Source organism: Papilio xuthus, unplaced genomic scaffold (assembly GCF_000836235.2).
Source record: "Papilio xuthus unplaced genomic scaffold, Pxut_1.1 DF827714.1, whole genome shotgun sequence".
NCBI lineage: Eukaryota > Metazoa > Arthropoda > Insecta > Lepidoptera > Papilionidae > Papilio > Papilio xuthus.
Genome location: NW_013530935.1, coordinates 6,758,510 through 6,772,851, shown reverse-complemented (window position 1 = coordinate 6,772,851; position 14,342 = coordinate 6,758,510). Strand labels below are relative to the sequence as shown.

At 37.9% G+C, this 14,342-nt stretch overlaps 2 protein-coding genes across 3 annotated transcripts in view; one reads left to right on the top strand and one right to left on the bottom strand.

The window, feature by feature from the left end:
* The window catches only part of Past1 (putative achaete scute target 1), a 16,193-nt gene extending 4,768 nt beyond the window's left edge, over positions 1-11,425 (bottom strand). Inside the window, exons 1-2 of one of the 2 annotated variants that reach the window (XM_013310602.1) lie at positions 10,038-11,425; positions 1,713-1,751 (exon numbers count right to left, since the gene is read on the bottom strand). In XM_013310602.1, the coding sequence (XP_013166056.1) occupies positions 1,713-1,751; positions 10,038-11,262 (1,264 nt within the window). In that variant the 5' untranslated portion in view covers positions 11,263-11,425. The remainder of the gene's footprint in view (positions 1-1,712; positions 1,752-10,037) is intronic. The other variant, XM_013310604.1, reaches the window with a different exon arrangement.
* A 417-nt stretch (positions 11,426-11,842) lies between these two features.
* Dph3 (Diphthamide biosynthesis 3) lies at positions 11,843-13,859 on the top strand. The gene is made up of 3 exons (XM_013310428.1): positions 11,843-12,063; positions 12,264-12,338; positions 12,477-13,859. The coding sequence occupies exons 1-3, from the start codon at positions 11,956-11,958 to the stop codon at positions 12,543-12,545; spliced, it is 252 nt and encodes an 83-aa protein (XP_013165882.1). The 5' UTR covers positions 11,843-11,955; the 3' UTR covers positions 12,546-13,859.
* Positions 13,860-14,342: the final 483 nt, after the last annotated feature.

Sequence of the window (14,342 nt, the reverse complement as noted above, 5' to 3'; positions counted from 1 at the left end):
GGAAGACGCGCCGCAGCCGCCCACGACCCAACTCGTTAGTCGGATACCACAGGATACCTATTACACCAAAATTCTACGGAGACACTATACGCACGGATAGTAATACAGATACTGCCCTCTAGAAACTAAGAATAAATCCGTTAAACCTACAAAAGAATCTTTGAGTTGATACGAGAAAGGGATGTAGGATGTAGGTGCGCGTTACTAATTATCTGAAGGAAACCTTGCGATCTGATGCAGTGGCACGATTCAGATGTAAAAACTAGACGGCGACGATGCGTTACACCGCCACGGTCGAGGTTAAGGGCATACAATAATGATTTAAAACGAAAACGACAAAAAATATATCCCACTTTAGTTCTTGCGACATTATTACACGTTTTGATAAGATAAATAATAAAATTATGTAAATGTCAGGGTCGACGTAACAATTATTGTGCTCTTGTCCCGGAGTCAATCAGTGAGACCGAATTATCTCACACAAGGTAAATTGTAAATTAACTATTACTTGAAGGATTCCTATAAACGATCAGTGTACAAGTATTGTCAAACAATGATGTACAATGATGTACAAGTGACGGGTGTGGTGACTACGAGTAACCAGAGAGGACTTCATATACCTGCCTTTGCCCACTGATAGCGCCTCGCTTTGTCTATTGTGTCCTAGATGGGGCAATAATGAAAAGAATGCCACACGATTATTCAAAGCGAGGAAAATATTATAATGCATGAGTCATCCAGCTATATATTATAGCTATTGACAGTTATGCTGCAACAGAATAACAAAGAAACCTTACTTATTGTCGAAGATAACGTCATAGGGCAGTTGCAAATAAAGGGAAACTCAAGGACCCCCAATTTCTCGAGTAATAAGACCCGTATGTCCCATATCACAAAATTATAAATTAAACCAGCCAAGAGTAAGTACACATTGGGTAGTTATGTCCCGCCTCAACATGTCACTTGTAATCACGCAGTAATGTAACGGCTTTGAACTGGAAAGTGCGGAGGCTTGTGTAACAACTTGTCGTGCATTTTCGCTGTCGCCGCCGCTTAAATCACCGTATGTCCGTTTCCTAGCAGCATGCATGGTCGCTCATCGTCAGCCAGTCCTCCCCGCAGCGCTGTGATGTTACAACCACAAATGGAGACTACTAATTATTTTGCTTCCTACTATTGCATAACTAATTTTCACATTCTCCTGAATTACGTCGCGTCGTCTTCCCGATGATCATTTTTAAATCATGGCTCCCTTCGACTCTTAAATGTTAAAGAAAACGGTATATCCCAGTAATTTTAGTTAAATTACACATTAAAAAACCAACTTAGCTTAGCCCATACGTAAAGCACACAACGATACAACCACCATCTCCCACTCCCCAAACCCTGAATAGCGACATGACAGCTGCTATACTCTAATGAAATTTTCGGCAATGAGATATACTTCGAATGACCTGTAAGCTTCTGTTAACACCGCAATAATGACAAGTACCAGTCACACTAGTCAGGACGGTGACGGAGGGGACACATTGACTGCAACAAAATGACCTCCTGCGACACAAAACATAGCGCGCCCACTGTAGCAACCTTTGGCACAATTAAAGCGCATTAGTATGAAGTCAGGGGAAAGAGGCACAGCGCTGCACTGTGCGGCGCAATGGTGTTGCGTGCTGCGACTCGACAAGCTGTGCTGTTAGTACATTGCTGCTTACTTCCATAGCTCCATGCACCCGGGCCCGAGAGCGAGACCCCTGAAAGTAAATCACTTGTTATACTCAAAGTCATGCCAGTTACATTTCATCTCGGCTGCTTGTATATACTTGCGGGCGACTGTTTCCATATCTGTCATATATACATAAATAGGTACATCTTGTGGACAGTGTGCAGTTGTGCACATGTCACTAATGTGTTGCTAATAAATATGTGTTACAATTTCAGCTAATTATCGCAGACGACTCACATGTCAATGACACGCCAACGCACAACAACACCACATTGATCTTATGGATCTATTACCAGTGAAAAATTATAAGCTATTAATAGGAAGTGAATAAAATAATTATAATTTAATCTATGAAAAAATCTTTCAGATACAGTAAAGAAACTTTTACATCGATGTGTTTGATTGAGCAGAGCAGCTACGAGGATGTGCTTTCTAAATCATTCTACCATATCTATGCGTAAATCTAAATAGTTTGTTACAATGCTTCCTAGAGGAGGACCGTGATGCACACGCGCCGCACGCACTGCATAGCGAACCTGAGACACTCTGACACACACAGACAAACGCGCTACACATTTACTATAATAGTATTGCATTTCTTTGCGACGCTAATATGTGTAGGTCGCACTAATAATGAATAATATAAAAATTATTAAAGAAACAACGTCACGTTCTGACAAACTGATAAGATTTAATTAAATGATAACATCAACTTCACACATCCATATCTGTTGCCGTCATTTTATTAACCGACCAAAGTTAAATAGCTACATTTTTAGCAGTGACTTATAATATTACTTTATACGATTAATCGTTAGTTTTTTTGCAAGTAGACGCCATAAGCGTATAGTAAAATTGAACCTAATTCGGGTGTTTGTGTAAAATTTGAATACAATTGATAATATGTGGGTGGGTGAACAGTTTGTAAACGATTCGGGTCAGACGCGCGCATGCAGCGGACGTTTTATTACGGTATGACATTAAATGTGTCTGATAAAGAAATCAGTACGTTACATTTTATATGTGCGGTGCTATGACACCCATTCCTTTCTGACTAGATGGCCAGAGCCTTTATTAGTTATAGTGCATTTGTCATAAATAGGTACAAAATGATTTGCAAAGCAATGGTTCAGATTAGTGCACGGGTGCTAACACTGTTTGTTTAGTAAACAATGCCGCACGTCGCGACCTTATCGAGAGAACATTAGCTATTATTATAAACAACATAAATTTTATGTGCCACCAGTGTGTCACGGGCTCACAGTTTGACTGTGAATCGGGGCGTGTGTGGCGGGGGCGGCAGAGGGGCGCGAGACTCGGTAATGAGCGCTGCGGAGGAGCATAGCAGAAGGACAACACTCGCATTAGCCTCTAGCCCTCTACTATATTATCATAACGCACGACAGAGTGCAAAGCAATGAAGTGTTACGAGTTATGACATATTGTGCTAATAACTACAACATGTCGTATATTAAAATAATTTTTCCAAGCCAAGTGCACACTTTACATCGGAGTACGATAATGTAGCACATTTGTGCATACATACAGCTGGTAACATGGGACGGATTTCTGTTACGTATCTTGACTGATAAATAAACCGACCGCGTATCACTTATCGCTGATTTTAATTTCATTTAAAGTTTGGCAAAAATGGCCAACAGCACTGGCGGCGCTAGCGTCGCTGGCGCGGTGTCGGGCCTGACTCAGCGCCGCACTTTCCCCGTTCGCCTCACATTTCCCAGAATTAAAATTCAGTTGGCGAACGATTATTCCTCGGTCACCGGCTCTAATTGGGAAAGTGTGCTTCGTGGCACCCCACAAACACCTCCTAAACCACTGGCCGTGTACGCAGCAAGAAGACTAGCAATGTGGGCGCGTTCATCACAAACGTGTCTATTTAATTCATATCAATTTTGATGCGGGACTACTGACATCAGTGGCCCTTAACAAATAGATGAATATGAGCACAATCTTAAATAAAAGTAGCTCACAACGTTCACACTGTCTCGACCGACGTTCTATAGCTATCAATAGTATATTTGCATTTTTACTACCAGCGTCATCAAAATAACTTGTTAACTTATTTTATTATATTAAGAATAACCTTTTGATTTCTAGGCGTAGCAAGTACAGCTCTGTGTAACCGTATATCCATAGTCCACAGAAAACAATTGACATAATGTACGCATAACATCGGGTCTTTCACACGTTGATTGTGAATAAAGCGACATCGAAGGGCCGAGATGACCCGGCTCGCCAGATAAACAATGAATGAACTGCCGTACAAGCACAATAGCGGCGCGACCTGAGCGTGCCTGCGGGCATTGTATCGCGTCCGCCGTGACGTCAGCGCGCAGCGGCATCGGACCGGCACCGAATTGCTAGCATTGCACCCCGTCCCAGGACGAGCCAGACTGCTCTATTGAGCTATATCCATCGCTAACGCAAACTTGACGCGCTTCAGATAGATGGCGCGTCGTCAAGGCCGTCTATCATTCATACGTTATGACACGCCCGGTTCATTCATATTTGTGAAATCGGAAGGGCGTCGCGGCGACAATGTCGGGACATCGGGACCGGTTCAACGTAAAGTCAAAGTTTCCTATTAAGCTGATCTATATCGCAGAATATTATTATCTTCGATGGATTTATTGTCTGTTTTATGTCGTAATCAGCATCTTTTACATAAAAATAGATAAATAATATTTAAATATAAAATTCAATGACTTCAAGGATCAGAATATTATTTTTTTGTACACGGACCATACCATAAAGCGTTTAGACAACATGGTATACGGTTTAGGTTTCTAAACCTTGATATGTGCGACACGCGCCGGCTCCGCTCGCGACCAAATTAATTTCTATTGCGCACGCACGCGATCACATATTATTGGTTTAATGTTGATGTTTTATGGTTACAACAATGTGACTTAGGTGGTCCACAATAGTTATTAAGCACGCTGGAGACTTCAACGGGAATGGATATGACTGTCATCCGCATTAGTAGCGCACTCGTCACAATTAGCAATAGGGACTTACTTGACGTCATGAAGTTAAAATCATGTAAAGACAACGACACTACACATGTACTGAAAAATCAATATAGTTGTGGACAGAACTTCATCCTGATCTACATATTGTATGTAAAAAAAATAAATGATAAAAATAATGTTTGCATCAAACAGTACATCAGTTAAAATTACATTTTCCGAGCCTAGTACAAAAGATGTGAACAGTGGTAAATCAATTTCCTTGTTATTCAGGATAGTCCAGTTACAAATGTAGTAAACTACACACTAATAAACTGTTTATAATATTACTGTCATTGATTGCGTAATGACCTTGCACATGACCGAAAGTTCAACAAAAAATTGTTTGACTATTTAAAAAAATCCAAAGTCAGAGTATTAATTCACACTTGCTCTTCTCTTAAATTAATAAAGATTGAAAATGCGTGCATTCCATATAGAGAGGTAACTAATTAGTTTAGCGCCTGGCTCCAGCTTCGACTGTAGTAGGATACATAATACACAAGAGAGGCCGGAACAGGCGCGATACACACACCAGTCCGCGCCTCAAATTAATCATCGTCATCAATTAATGGCTAGTGGTAGTACTTTGTGTTGCTGACACAACAATTACAAAATGATTCAATACCTGCAGTGGATAAATCAAATATCAATTTATAATAAAGCGAAGTACAATACGGGGGCACGGAGTACGTGTATTATCAAAGTCAATGCGCAAGAGATATGCCGCCGATAGCCGGCCGGTGATAGGGCGACACTAAAACATTACAATTCGACACAAAAATTTATGGTGAATCGCAAGTGGCCTGAAATATCTTTAGTGGTCATTAAAAACTTTTACTATAGTTTGTCAAACGTAATGTAACGGCGCACATAAGAGATATTTAATCACTTTAGTGTTCAAAGAAGGGGCCCGCATACATCAATAACTTTTCGTAGTCGCTCGAGTTAGAAAGATAAGTCCATTGTGTAACAATTTATTATCCCGGTCGATTTCCGTCGTCTGATAGACAAATTAGAACTATTTTATGGCGCTAACTTTATTAATCTGTACAATGTCCTTCAGGCAACCCTTATTCGGTTCATTAAAAACAACACCTCGCTTTTTTAACATTTAATTTTACATGCTAGTGATCACATATTAATTTACTACTTTACTAATTTAACAAATAAACGTTCATAAATGCCACGGCGCCTGTATAGTGAAGAGCGTCGTGCAGGTCGGGTAAGCGCTGGGGCAGACGGGCGCCCGCAGCACTCGTCGCCTTATCACGCACTTACCTCACCATCACCACTGACTCATGTGCCGCCACCGCGCCCCTATTGCCAACACCTTTTTTATCTACTGTCTACATTTCCCACTTATGTGCATGTTAATCGAAAATAAACAGGTACATTATACTATTAGACGAAATACAAGTATCTTAGGCAAGCTTCTTATGTATAAAAAAGTCTTAAGTAAGATGGCCGCACGTATATTGCCTTCGCTACAGACATCGCGGAAATTCTATATACAAGTACGTGCGTTGATTCTGTTGGTATGAAATATGTAAATTAGAGGAAGTTGCACGGATCACTTAGCATGTAGTGATGTGATCTCGGTCGCTACAGCTTACGGCGCGTTACATAATGCTGAGCCATGCCGTGTCGTGCCGTGGCGCGGCGTGACGTGACGTGGCGTGTCGTTGCACGGCGTGCGGCAAACACAATAGTGTCATCAAGTGAGGCGGAGCAGCGCACACTGCGACTGTAGCGTAGCTTTTACGACCGTACATACATAAGTATTGTATACCATAATTAATTTATCAATAATTCTCTTCAGTCTTATATTGATTGCCAATGTGTCCATAATCTATATTGGGCATAAGATTGCTTTTCTTATGCAGTAACATTGAGGTAATGAAATTAATGTTGTAGACTATGATGAAATGAATTCGGCGTTATGCATGTCGTAAAAGATATATAAGCTGTGGTAAATGGTGAGCTCATACTAATATTGTTTACAATTAACTAACTAACCAGGCAGGGTCACAAGATAATGTCCATCTATTTGTAGTCATGTTAATTTGCCACGTAAATCGAAAAGGTATTTGACAACATGAATCACAAAAAGAATAAAGGCCAGCAGAACAAAGGAAGTCCGAGGTAAACAATTATAAAACACATGTATTATTTACTTTCTTCGGAAAGAAGATTGTTAACTGATGATGCACCAGCGATAACATGAAGACACTTTAATCCAATATTACATTTATAAAAATGTGCAAATTTGACCACACTCCAAATGACGTCATCACTCAACACCAAGCTCGGCGGTCATGTTATGGGATATGATACGAAATCACATATATAATAGCACGGAATCTGCCCGACAGCGGCGGTTGCAAACCGATATTAATTACTTGATATTTTCATATTTAACGTAATATTTATAAAAACATGAAGCAACTCCGCGGCGTCGCGAATGTTCGCAGAGATTTACGACTTCACGCGCAGGGTATAAAGTTAAATGATGTACCTGTGTCTATGGAAAATTATCAAAGCGAATCCTCTGCGTGTGCGAGACATTGCGCGCCTGATGTCTCGTGACATTACTTCCCGACGAACAACAAACGAGATGTTCCGGCTCAAGCCCAGTTATTACAGCCGTTGACAGCTCTCGTCCCGCTGACGTGATGCTTGCTATGCCGATAAGAATAGAATAACAAATGTTGGTGACATTGAATCCTAGGGTCCATGATTGTACAGAATCGAGTAGCGTACCATTACTATCCATTTCGAAGAGATTCAAGTAGAATGACTCTTAAATACATGCAATAATTTTTACTTGTTGATACGATCCTGTTTAAAAAAGATGATAAACATTACGGAGAACTAACAGCAGTTGTAGCTACCAACGTCGTCGTCCTCGTTGTGGCGTGGTGCGGAACGGCTTGGCGCGAGCGCGGCCCGCTAACCGAACACCCAAATGTCTCGATAATATCAATTTCACTAGACAAAATTTTACATCCGGCTACACGTATTGCATTAACGTATGTCAAGGGCAGAATAACTTTTTATTTTATAATACAAATAGTATTATGATATAATGATAGATATCAATATAAAAGGTTCATCAGTTGATAAACACTAATGATTACTGTTAAATCGACCAAACTAATTTTAACTGACTGTACTGACACAATCACAACTTTCGCCCGCACTGCCCCCCCCCCCCTCCCGCACTTGCGTCGCTTCCTCCCGCGCTGTTGTTACTTTTAATTGTCCCATATATTGTTCCACATTGTACAATAAGGAATAGTCACGGCGCGTTTACTGTTACCGGGTTTTCAGTTCTATCATTATGTTTAACGGAAATATAAAACAAAGATAGTTTCTTAATTTCACAACCAAATTTTAGGAAAAGGGAAGAAAGATAATATTATGTACTTCAATATTTACATGAAGTAACGATGCAAATAAAACACATGTGCACGTGTGCGTTGCTAAGCTAGATTTATAGGTATCGGAAAGTAGACACAAGATCAAGGACATTCAACTTTAACTTAACAAGCGAGTGTTACGAGTTTCATTATGATACAGCCAGCCAGGAGACATCACTGCATCGGGACTAAGTAAGGGGAATCGGTTTATACGCCATCATGGGCGTCAAGAACAACAACACTGAGAGCAATCAGCAAAGAGGTGGTCCGGATGCGGAGGCTCAGCCCACGTCGTTCGTTAGTTACAGTTGCGACGTGAGCTGCGCGTGTCATTAGCGCTCGCCATCGCACCGGAATCTGCTCCGGACATTACGAACTTACTGCTCATTGAGCAGACATAACGGCACGTCATTTCAAGTTGTAAATACTTCGCATATTTATTAAATTTTTGTAACCACATATATTATTGTATCATCTCTTATCATATATTAGCCTAATTATGATATCAATCTATTTGGTTTTTAAATAAATAATAAACATGATATGAAGACAAAAGGTCAAGCCGCAAATGATATGAATCACAAATTATATTAATTAATGTAAGGGCGTGACACGTGATATAATTAGTGTATGACGATTTCGAGCTTTTAACTTTAACAAGGTTGCCTATAAAATACATTTCTGAAATAATTTTTACCAAGTTAAAATTTTTAATTATTTTGTTAACAAATCGTAATATTATAAAGTAGCAGTTGCCCACGATTTCGTAACCGCGGAATAAAAACCATCCAGTAATAAATATATCCTATGTTATCCGGTGATAATGTCGCTTCACAACTGGAAAATAATTTTTGTAATAATTTCAATAGTTTCAGATCCTATTCAATTCAAACATCAATCAAATTCTTTCCCTTTATATAATAATATAAGCAAAGATATTAGCATGAATAACTTATAACAAAATAGATGTGTATAAAAATGGCAAAATGTACATTTATATAATATCATCCAATCAGCAAACTAAATATATCTGTGTCCCGAGTACACAATGAGTCATACATGTAACATAGATGAATTAAGTCCCACATTATGACACCAATATAAAGTTATTTCACTATCATCGTGAAATACAACAGTAAGGAAACATATAAAGCAAATATACCCATCCTTATTAGGAACTGATAAAACATGTATGAAGTCAGCGCAGAAAGAATGCTTTACGCTAATAGAGGCGCTAATAGTAACAGCTAACATATTCCGAGCACGGTATCTGATAAGTACATTTATTCAGGTCAATATCTACTGATAGCGCTATAACTTCTTAACATTATCAACTCATAACATATACCAAAGTGTACAATGTGAGTTTGGCCACAATGTCAAATATGCTTTAGAGTATTACATATTAAATGTACTTTGAAGTTTTTATTGAAAAGGAGTGGCAATATCTCACTCCAGTAGCACAAATTATAATGAAAATGTTAGCAATTCAATAAATTTAGTACTGACATTATGACAAATTATAAAGAGAAGCAGAAGTTGAAATAAACATAAGCTGTTTAAAACAAACAAAATAAATTTTAATATTTGGGTTGCAATCTATACTAATATTAAATAAGGAAAGATCTGTATTTTTATATGTAACAAATTCAATAGTACTGGACCAATTTAAAAAATTGTTTTCCTATTAGGACACTTAACAAATTACATGGGTTATATCTATTGTTGGACTTTTGTTGTTATTTACGCGTCAATAAAATTACAGGAAAAATATAATAGTAAAATTTACAACAGAAGCAGTTTTGACAATGTGTTTATAAATGATAATATGTTTGAAAGTGAAGAAATGATCTAAGTACTCACCCTTGATGAGAGGCTCGGTGACTACATTGACATCTTCTTGCGGGATCATATCCATAAGCCTGGCGATGTCTGTTGCCAGCATGTGGTCCACTACTTCAAGCAACTTGGGTTTCAGCGGATGGAACTTGGTGAAATCATGATTAGCAAGAGTTTCTTGCATCTTCTTAATGTCAGGGAAATCACCAGGTGATATCTGTTGTTCCCTTTGGATACGGTCATATACTTGACCGAGGTTTTTGATTAATTCTTTTTTCTTTCCATCCTTACCAAACATTGAAGGCATCTCTTTCCTCAACTCGCTTACAATGTATGCATGAACTTTGGCAAGACGCGCCCTTTTTATCAAATCGTTTAATTTACGTAACGCAGCATTTCGTGGAAGTGACTGCATATCTCTAAAGAGATCCTGCTCTTCATCCTCAAAAAGACGTCTGTTGACATCATATCGCAGCGGCTGATCCCAGAATGAGCCGATATAGACGCGAGCCACCTCGGGCGTCTGAAGCACCTTGCCCAGCGACCACATGAGCGCGCCGTACACCCGCATGAGCTGCTGGTGATCAATCATGTCAGCTTTGTTTAATACTATACGAATTTTGTCATCGTGACCTCTTAAAGCTTCGATACTTCGTCTGAACTCATCAGAAATGTCGAGTTTGTGAGCGTCAAACAACAATATGATGCGATCGACTCGCTCGGCGAACCATTCCAGCACCCCTGTGAAGTCGTAGCCTCTGTCGACGCGCTGCTTCTCTCCTGAGAGAATGCCAGGGGTATCCACTATGGAGATACCGCGGAGTACGGGGGACACAACAGTTGAGCATTGGAACCTATTTAGGAAGGCGTTGCCGAACTTACTAAGAGGGCGGAACTGTTTCTTTGGGTCGACAACGAGCGCGTTACCTGGTATTACGCCTTCTTTTTCGTCATACATTACTGCAATAAAACGATCGGTCGTGGGCTCCGGACCGATTCGGATCCCGGGAAAATCTCTTTCTAGGAGATATTTGATGAAGGTCGTTTTACCGGTCGAATATTGTCCTACCAAAAGTATCATAGGTTTGGCATCGAAGTCGGGCTCCTCCAACTGCGGCGAATGAAAGTCGTGAAACTGATAATGCAGCTCGAGGGGCAGGAGTTTGGTCTTATAAATTCTTTTAAGCCCTTCGACGACATTGTCGATACTTTCAGACTTTTCTCCCTCCTTCTTGAGCCAGCTAAACATTTTTGCTATTTATGTTAACTATCTAATTGTCAATATGATCGTGTAGGCACTATTTCACTCACTTCACTACTTTAAATAGAAACGTATGAAAAAATTAGTGAGACCACCGCGATCATTATACACTTGAGATATGGATTGGATATGATGTGAAATGAAATTAATGACGTGTGTGACGTGCTCCTTTAATGTTACCATGTATCGATAAATTTCTTTAAAACTTTATTCGATTCAACTTAAGAGCTTATAAATATTTTTTAATTTTGTATAATACAAGCTTATGCAAATTTGCAAAGCTTTTATTTAGTTTTAAAATTACTCTCGTCTCTTGGGCAACCAACTTGAAGGAAAAATACTGTAAATTAAATAGGAGCAACGTCTATTCTCTTTTTATGATCAATTAAATTTAATTTTTCTTTAGAAATTCAGGCGGCTTCATAGAAGTTATTCATCTATTATAAAAATATTTTTTATTACATTCTCAGAAATAGAATCAATAAAGAAAACTTTTTATGAAAAAATTGCATCGGGTAACCCTACTATTATCAGGTAATGTCAAATTGAAATTGTCAATGTCAATAAAATGTGTCACTCGCTGTACACTGTGCATTGGAAAACAGGAAAATCCGCGCGTTTTTCTAGATTTTTGCAATGTTGACGAATATTCTTGTAAAACAGTGTGATAATTATTAAAGGATGACGATATTCCATGACGAAATTGAAATTGAAGACTTCGATTATGACGAAGAGGAGGAAATGTACTACTATCCTTGTCCATGCGGCGACAGATTTCAAATTAGTAAGGTTAGAGGAAATTTTATTACTTTTATGTATATTTACGTATTGTGTTGGTATACTAAATTCTGGTTTCTGGCTCCGAATATTGATATTGGGCCGGGATATTGAAATGTTGAGTGCTTATGATAAATAGTAAACAAAGTGTTTTCAAATACTTTAATCGTTTTTGTTATTGTGTGTGTTTCAACACGTTTTCTATGTTTCAGGAGGAGCTCATGGCTGGGGAGGAAGTAGCGACATGTCCGAGCTGTTCACTTGTTGTCAAAGTTATATATGATCTGGTAAATTATTATTTAAAAAATGTTGTCTATTTTCGTTGTAGATCTTATTGAAAAAGAAAATTTGATTATCTTTAACAAACATCTTGAAAACTAATATAATAGAAAAACATGACAGTTTCAAGAAAATATCTCTTGCAGGAGAAGTTCAAAGCAGAGGCAGAAGAAGTGCATAATGAGGAGGCGAACAAGGAAGTTGTGAAAGCCTAGTGCTTACTGTGAGACAAGACCAAGAAGTTGTGGCAAGTGTGAGTCACAGGGAGACAAATATGGCATGATGCAGATAGGATGTCAGTACTGCCAGCCAATCAATGTTGCTAGTGAAGGCAATGTCTTTTGTTGTGATTGTTATGCTGTATAATAAATAAAATCATTTTTATGTATATATTTAATATTATATTACAGTTACATAAAGTCAGTATATTATAGTGTTTATACAATTTTATTTCATTTTGTGAAATATAATTCAGCTCAACACCAAATACAATAAAACAATCTTATGCAAATCCATTATAATAAATATTTTTTTTAAATAAAAAGTTTAATACTTAACGAGTACTACATAATGTTATTTGAATAAGTAATTATCTATAATAATGCAGATTGACTAGCTACGGAATGCTCCTACCAAATAATCCACACGGCCACCGCTTGACACAACGCTACTCATAAAGTTTATTTAAATATTGTCATATCAAGTATACAGTACTTTAAATATACTGTGGAAAACTTGAACAAACTGTTCAGTACCACAATTACAAGTATGTCACATTTATATGTGTTTACAAATACATACATAATTCTCAACATTACCTTGCTATTTACTAGTGTGAATGTTAAAATATTGGAATTCATATTTATAGAAAAGCTAATTTGAACACAGCGGCCAATTTAATGGAAGGATATATTGAGCTATTATAAATGTTCATAAACAAATTGTACTAACTTAGATAACTATTCAAATATATCCATTTTAATATTAAAAGCATTTTGTCGTTATGAGTAAAATGACAAATCATTTTGTCACAATTTTTTTCTAAACATTTTAAGTTTCATTTTCCCTTTTTTTTGACATAAAAGCAATAAAGTACTTTTCTCCAAATAGGAATATACTGCGTACATATTTAAAATTTACTAACAATATCTAAGGAAATTATATTAATTTACATAAACACTCAAGTACAAGGTAATTACACTAAATATTAATATAACACTACAAGCCAAAGCAGTCAAAAAATATCACAAATTTTTGTCACAAAAAAAAGCACACAAATATAGTCTATAAAAATATATTTTGAGATGCTAGTCAAGTGGCAAATTTTCTAATATCTATTTTTAATGTGTTAAGCAAGGTTATATAGATTTTGAATTTAATATATAAAACACTATACCTAGTCTCGGCAGTTCCAGCCTGGCCATACTTTCCATCAGTTTAAACAGACCAAATCTTTATTTTAGTGCTTTCGGTGGTTAATGAGATCAAAAGACAATTAAATATAATACTTATATATGAAATGGATGCAAGTACATTAACTATAAATATGTACCACATCTTGTAACTTACTTGTAACAGCTAACAGCTAACACGATGCAACACTAACTTATATTGAAATACAGGACTTTGTGCTGGATTTGATTCTAAGCAAAAATATGTAACATAATATGTATTTCTTTTTTATATTTCCATAAGATATATTTCTTCTACAAACTATTATACTTTATTTTTTGTCAAACAATGGTCTGCTGTAAGCCAAAAAATTTTTACCTATTTCATATGACAAAACCTTGATAATGGCAAGATCAAAAGTGGCAAATAGATAAATAGAGAATGTTGAAACTTACTCGTGGTTAGTGCACAAGGTGTATCTAGTGGTCTGTACAAGTGGAGTCGGGGGAGTACAGCCTGTGGGAGGCGTAGTCCTATGAGGGTGGAGGCGCGGGCGCGGCGGCGGGCGGCGACAGCGGCGGCTGCGGCGCGCCCGGGTAGAGCGGTGCGGTGTGCGGTGC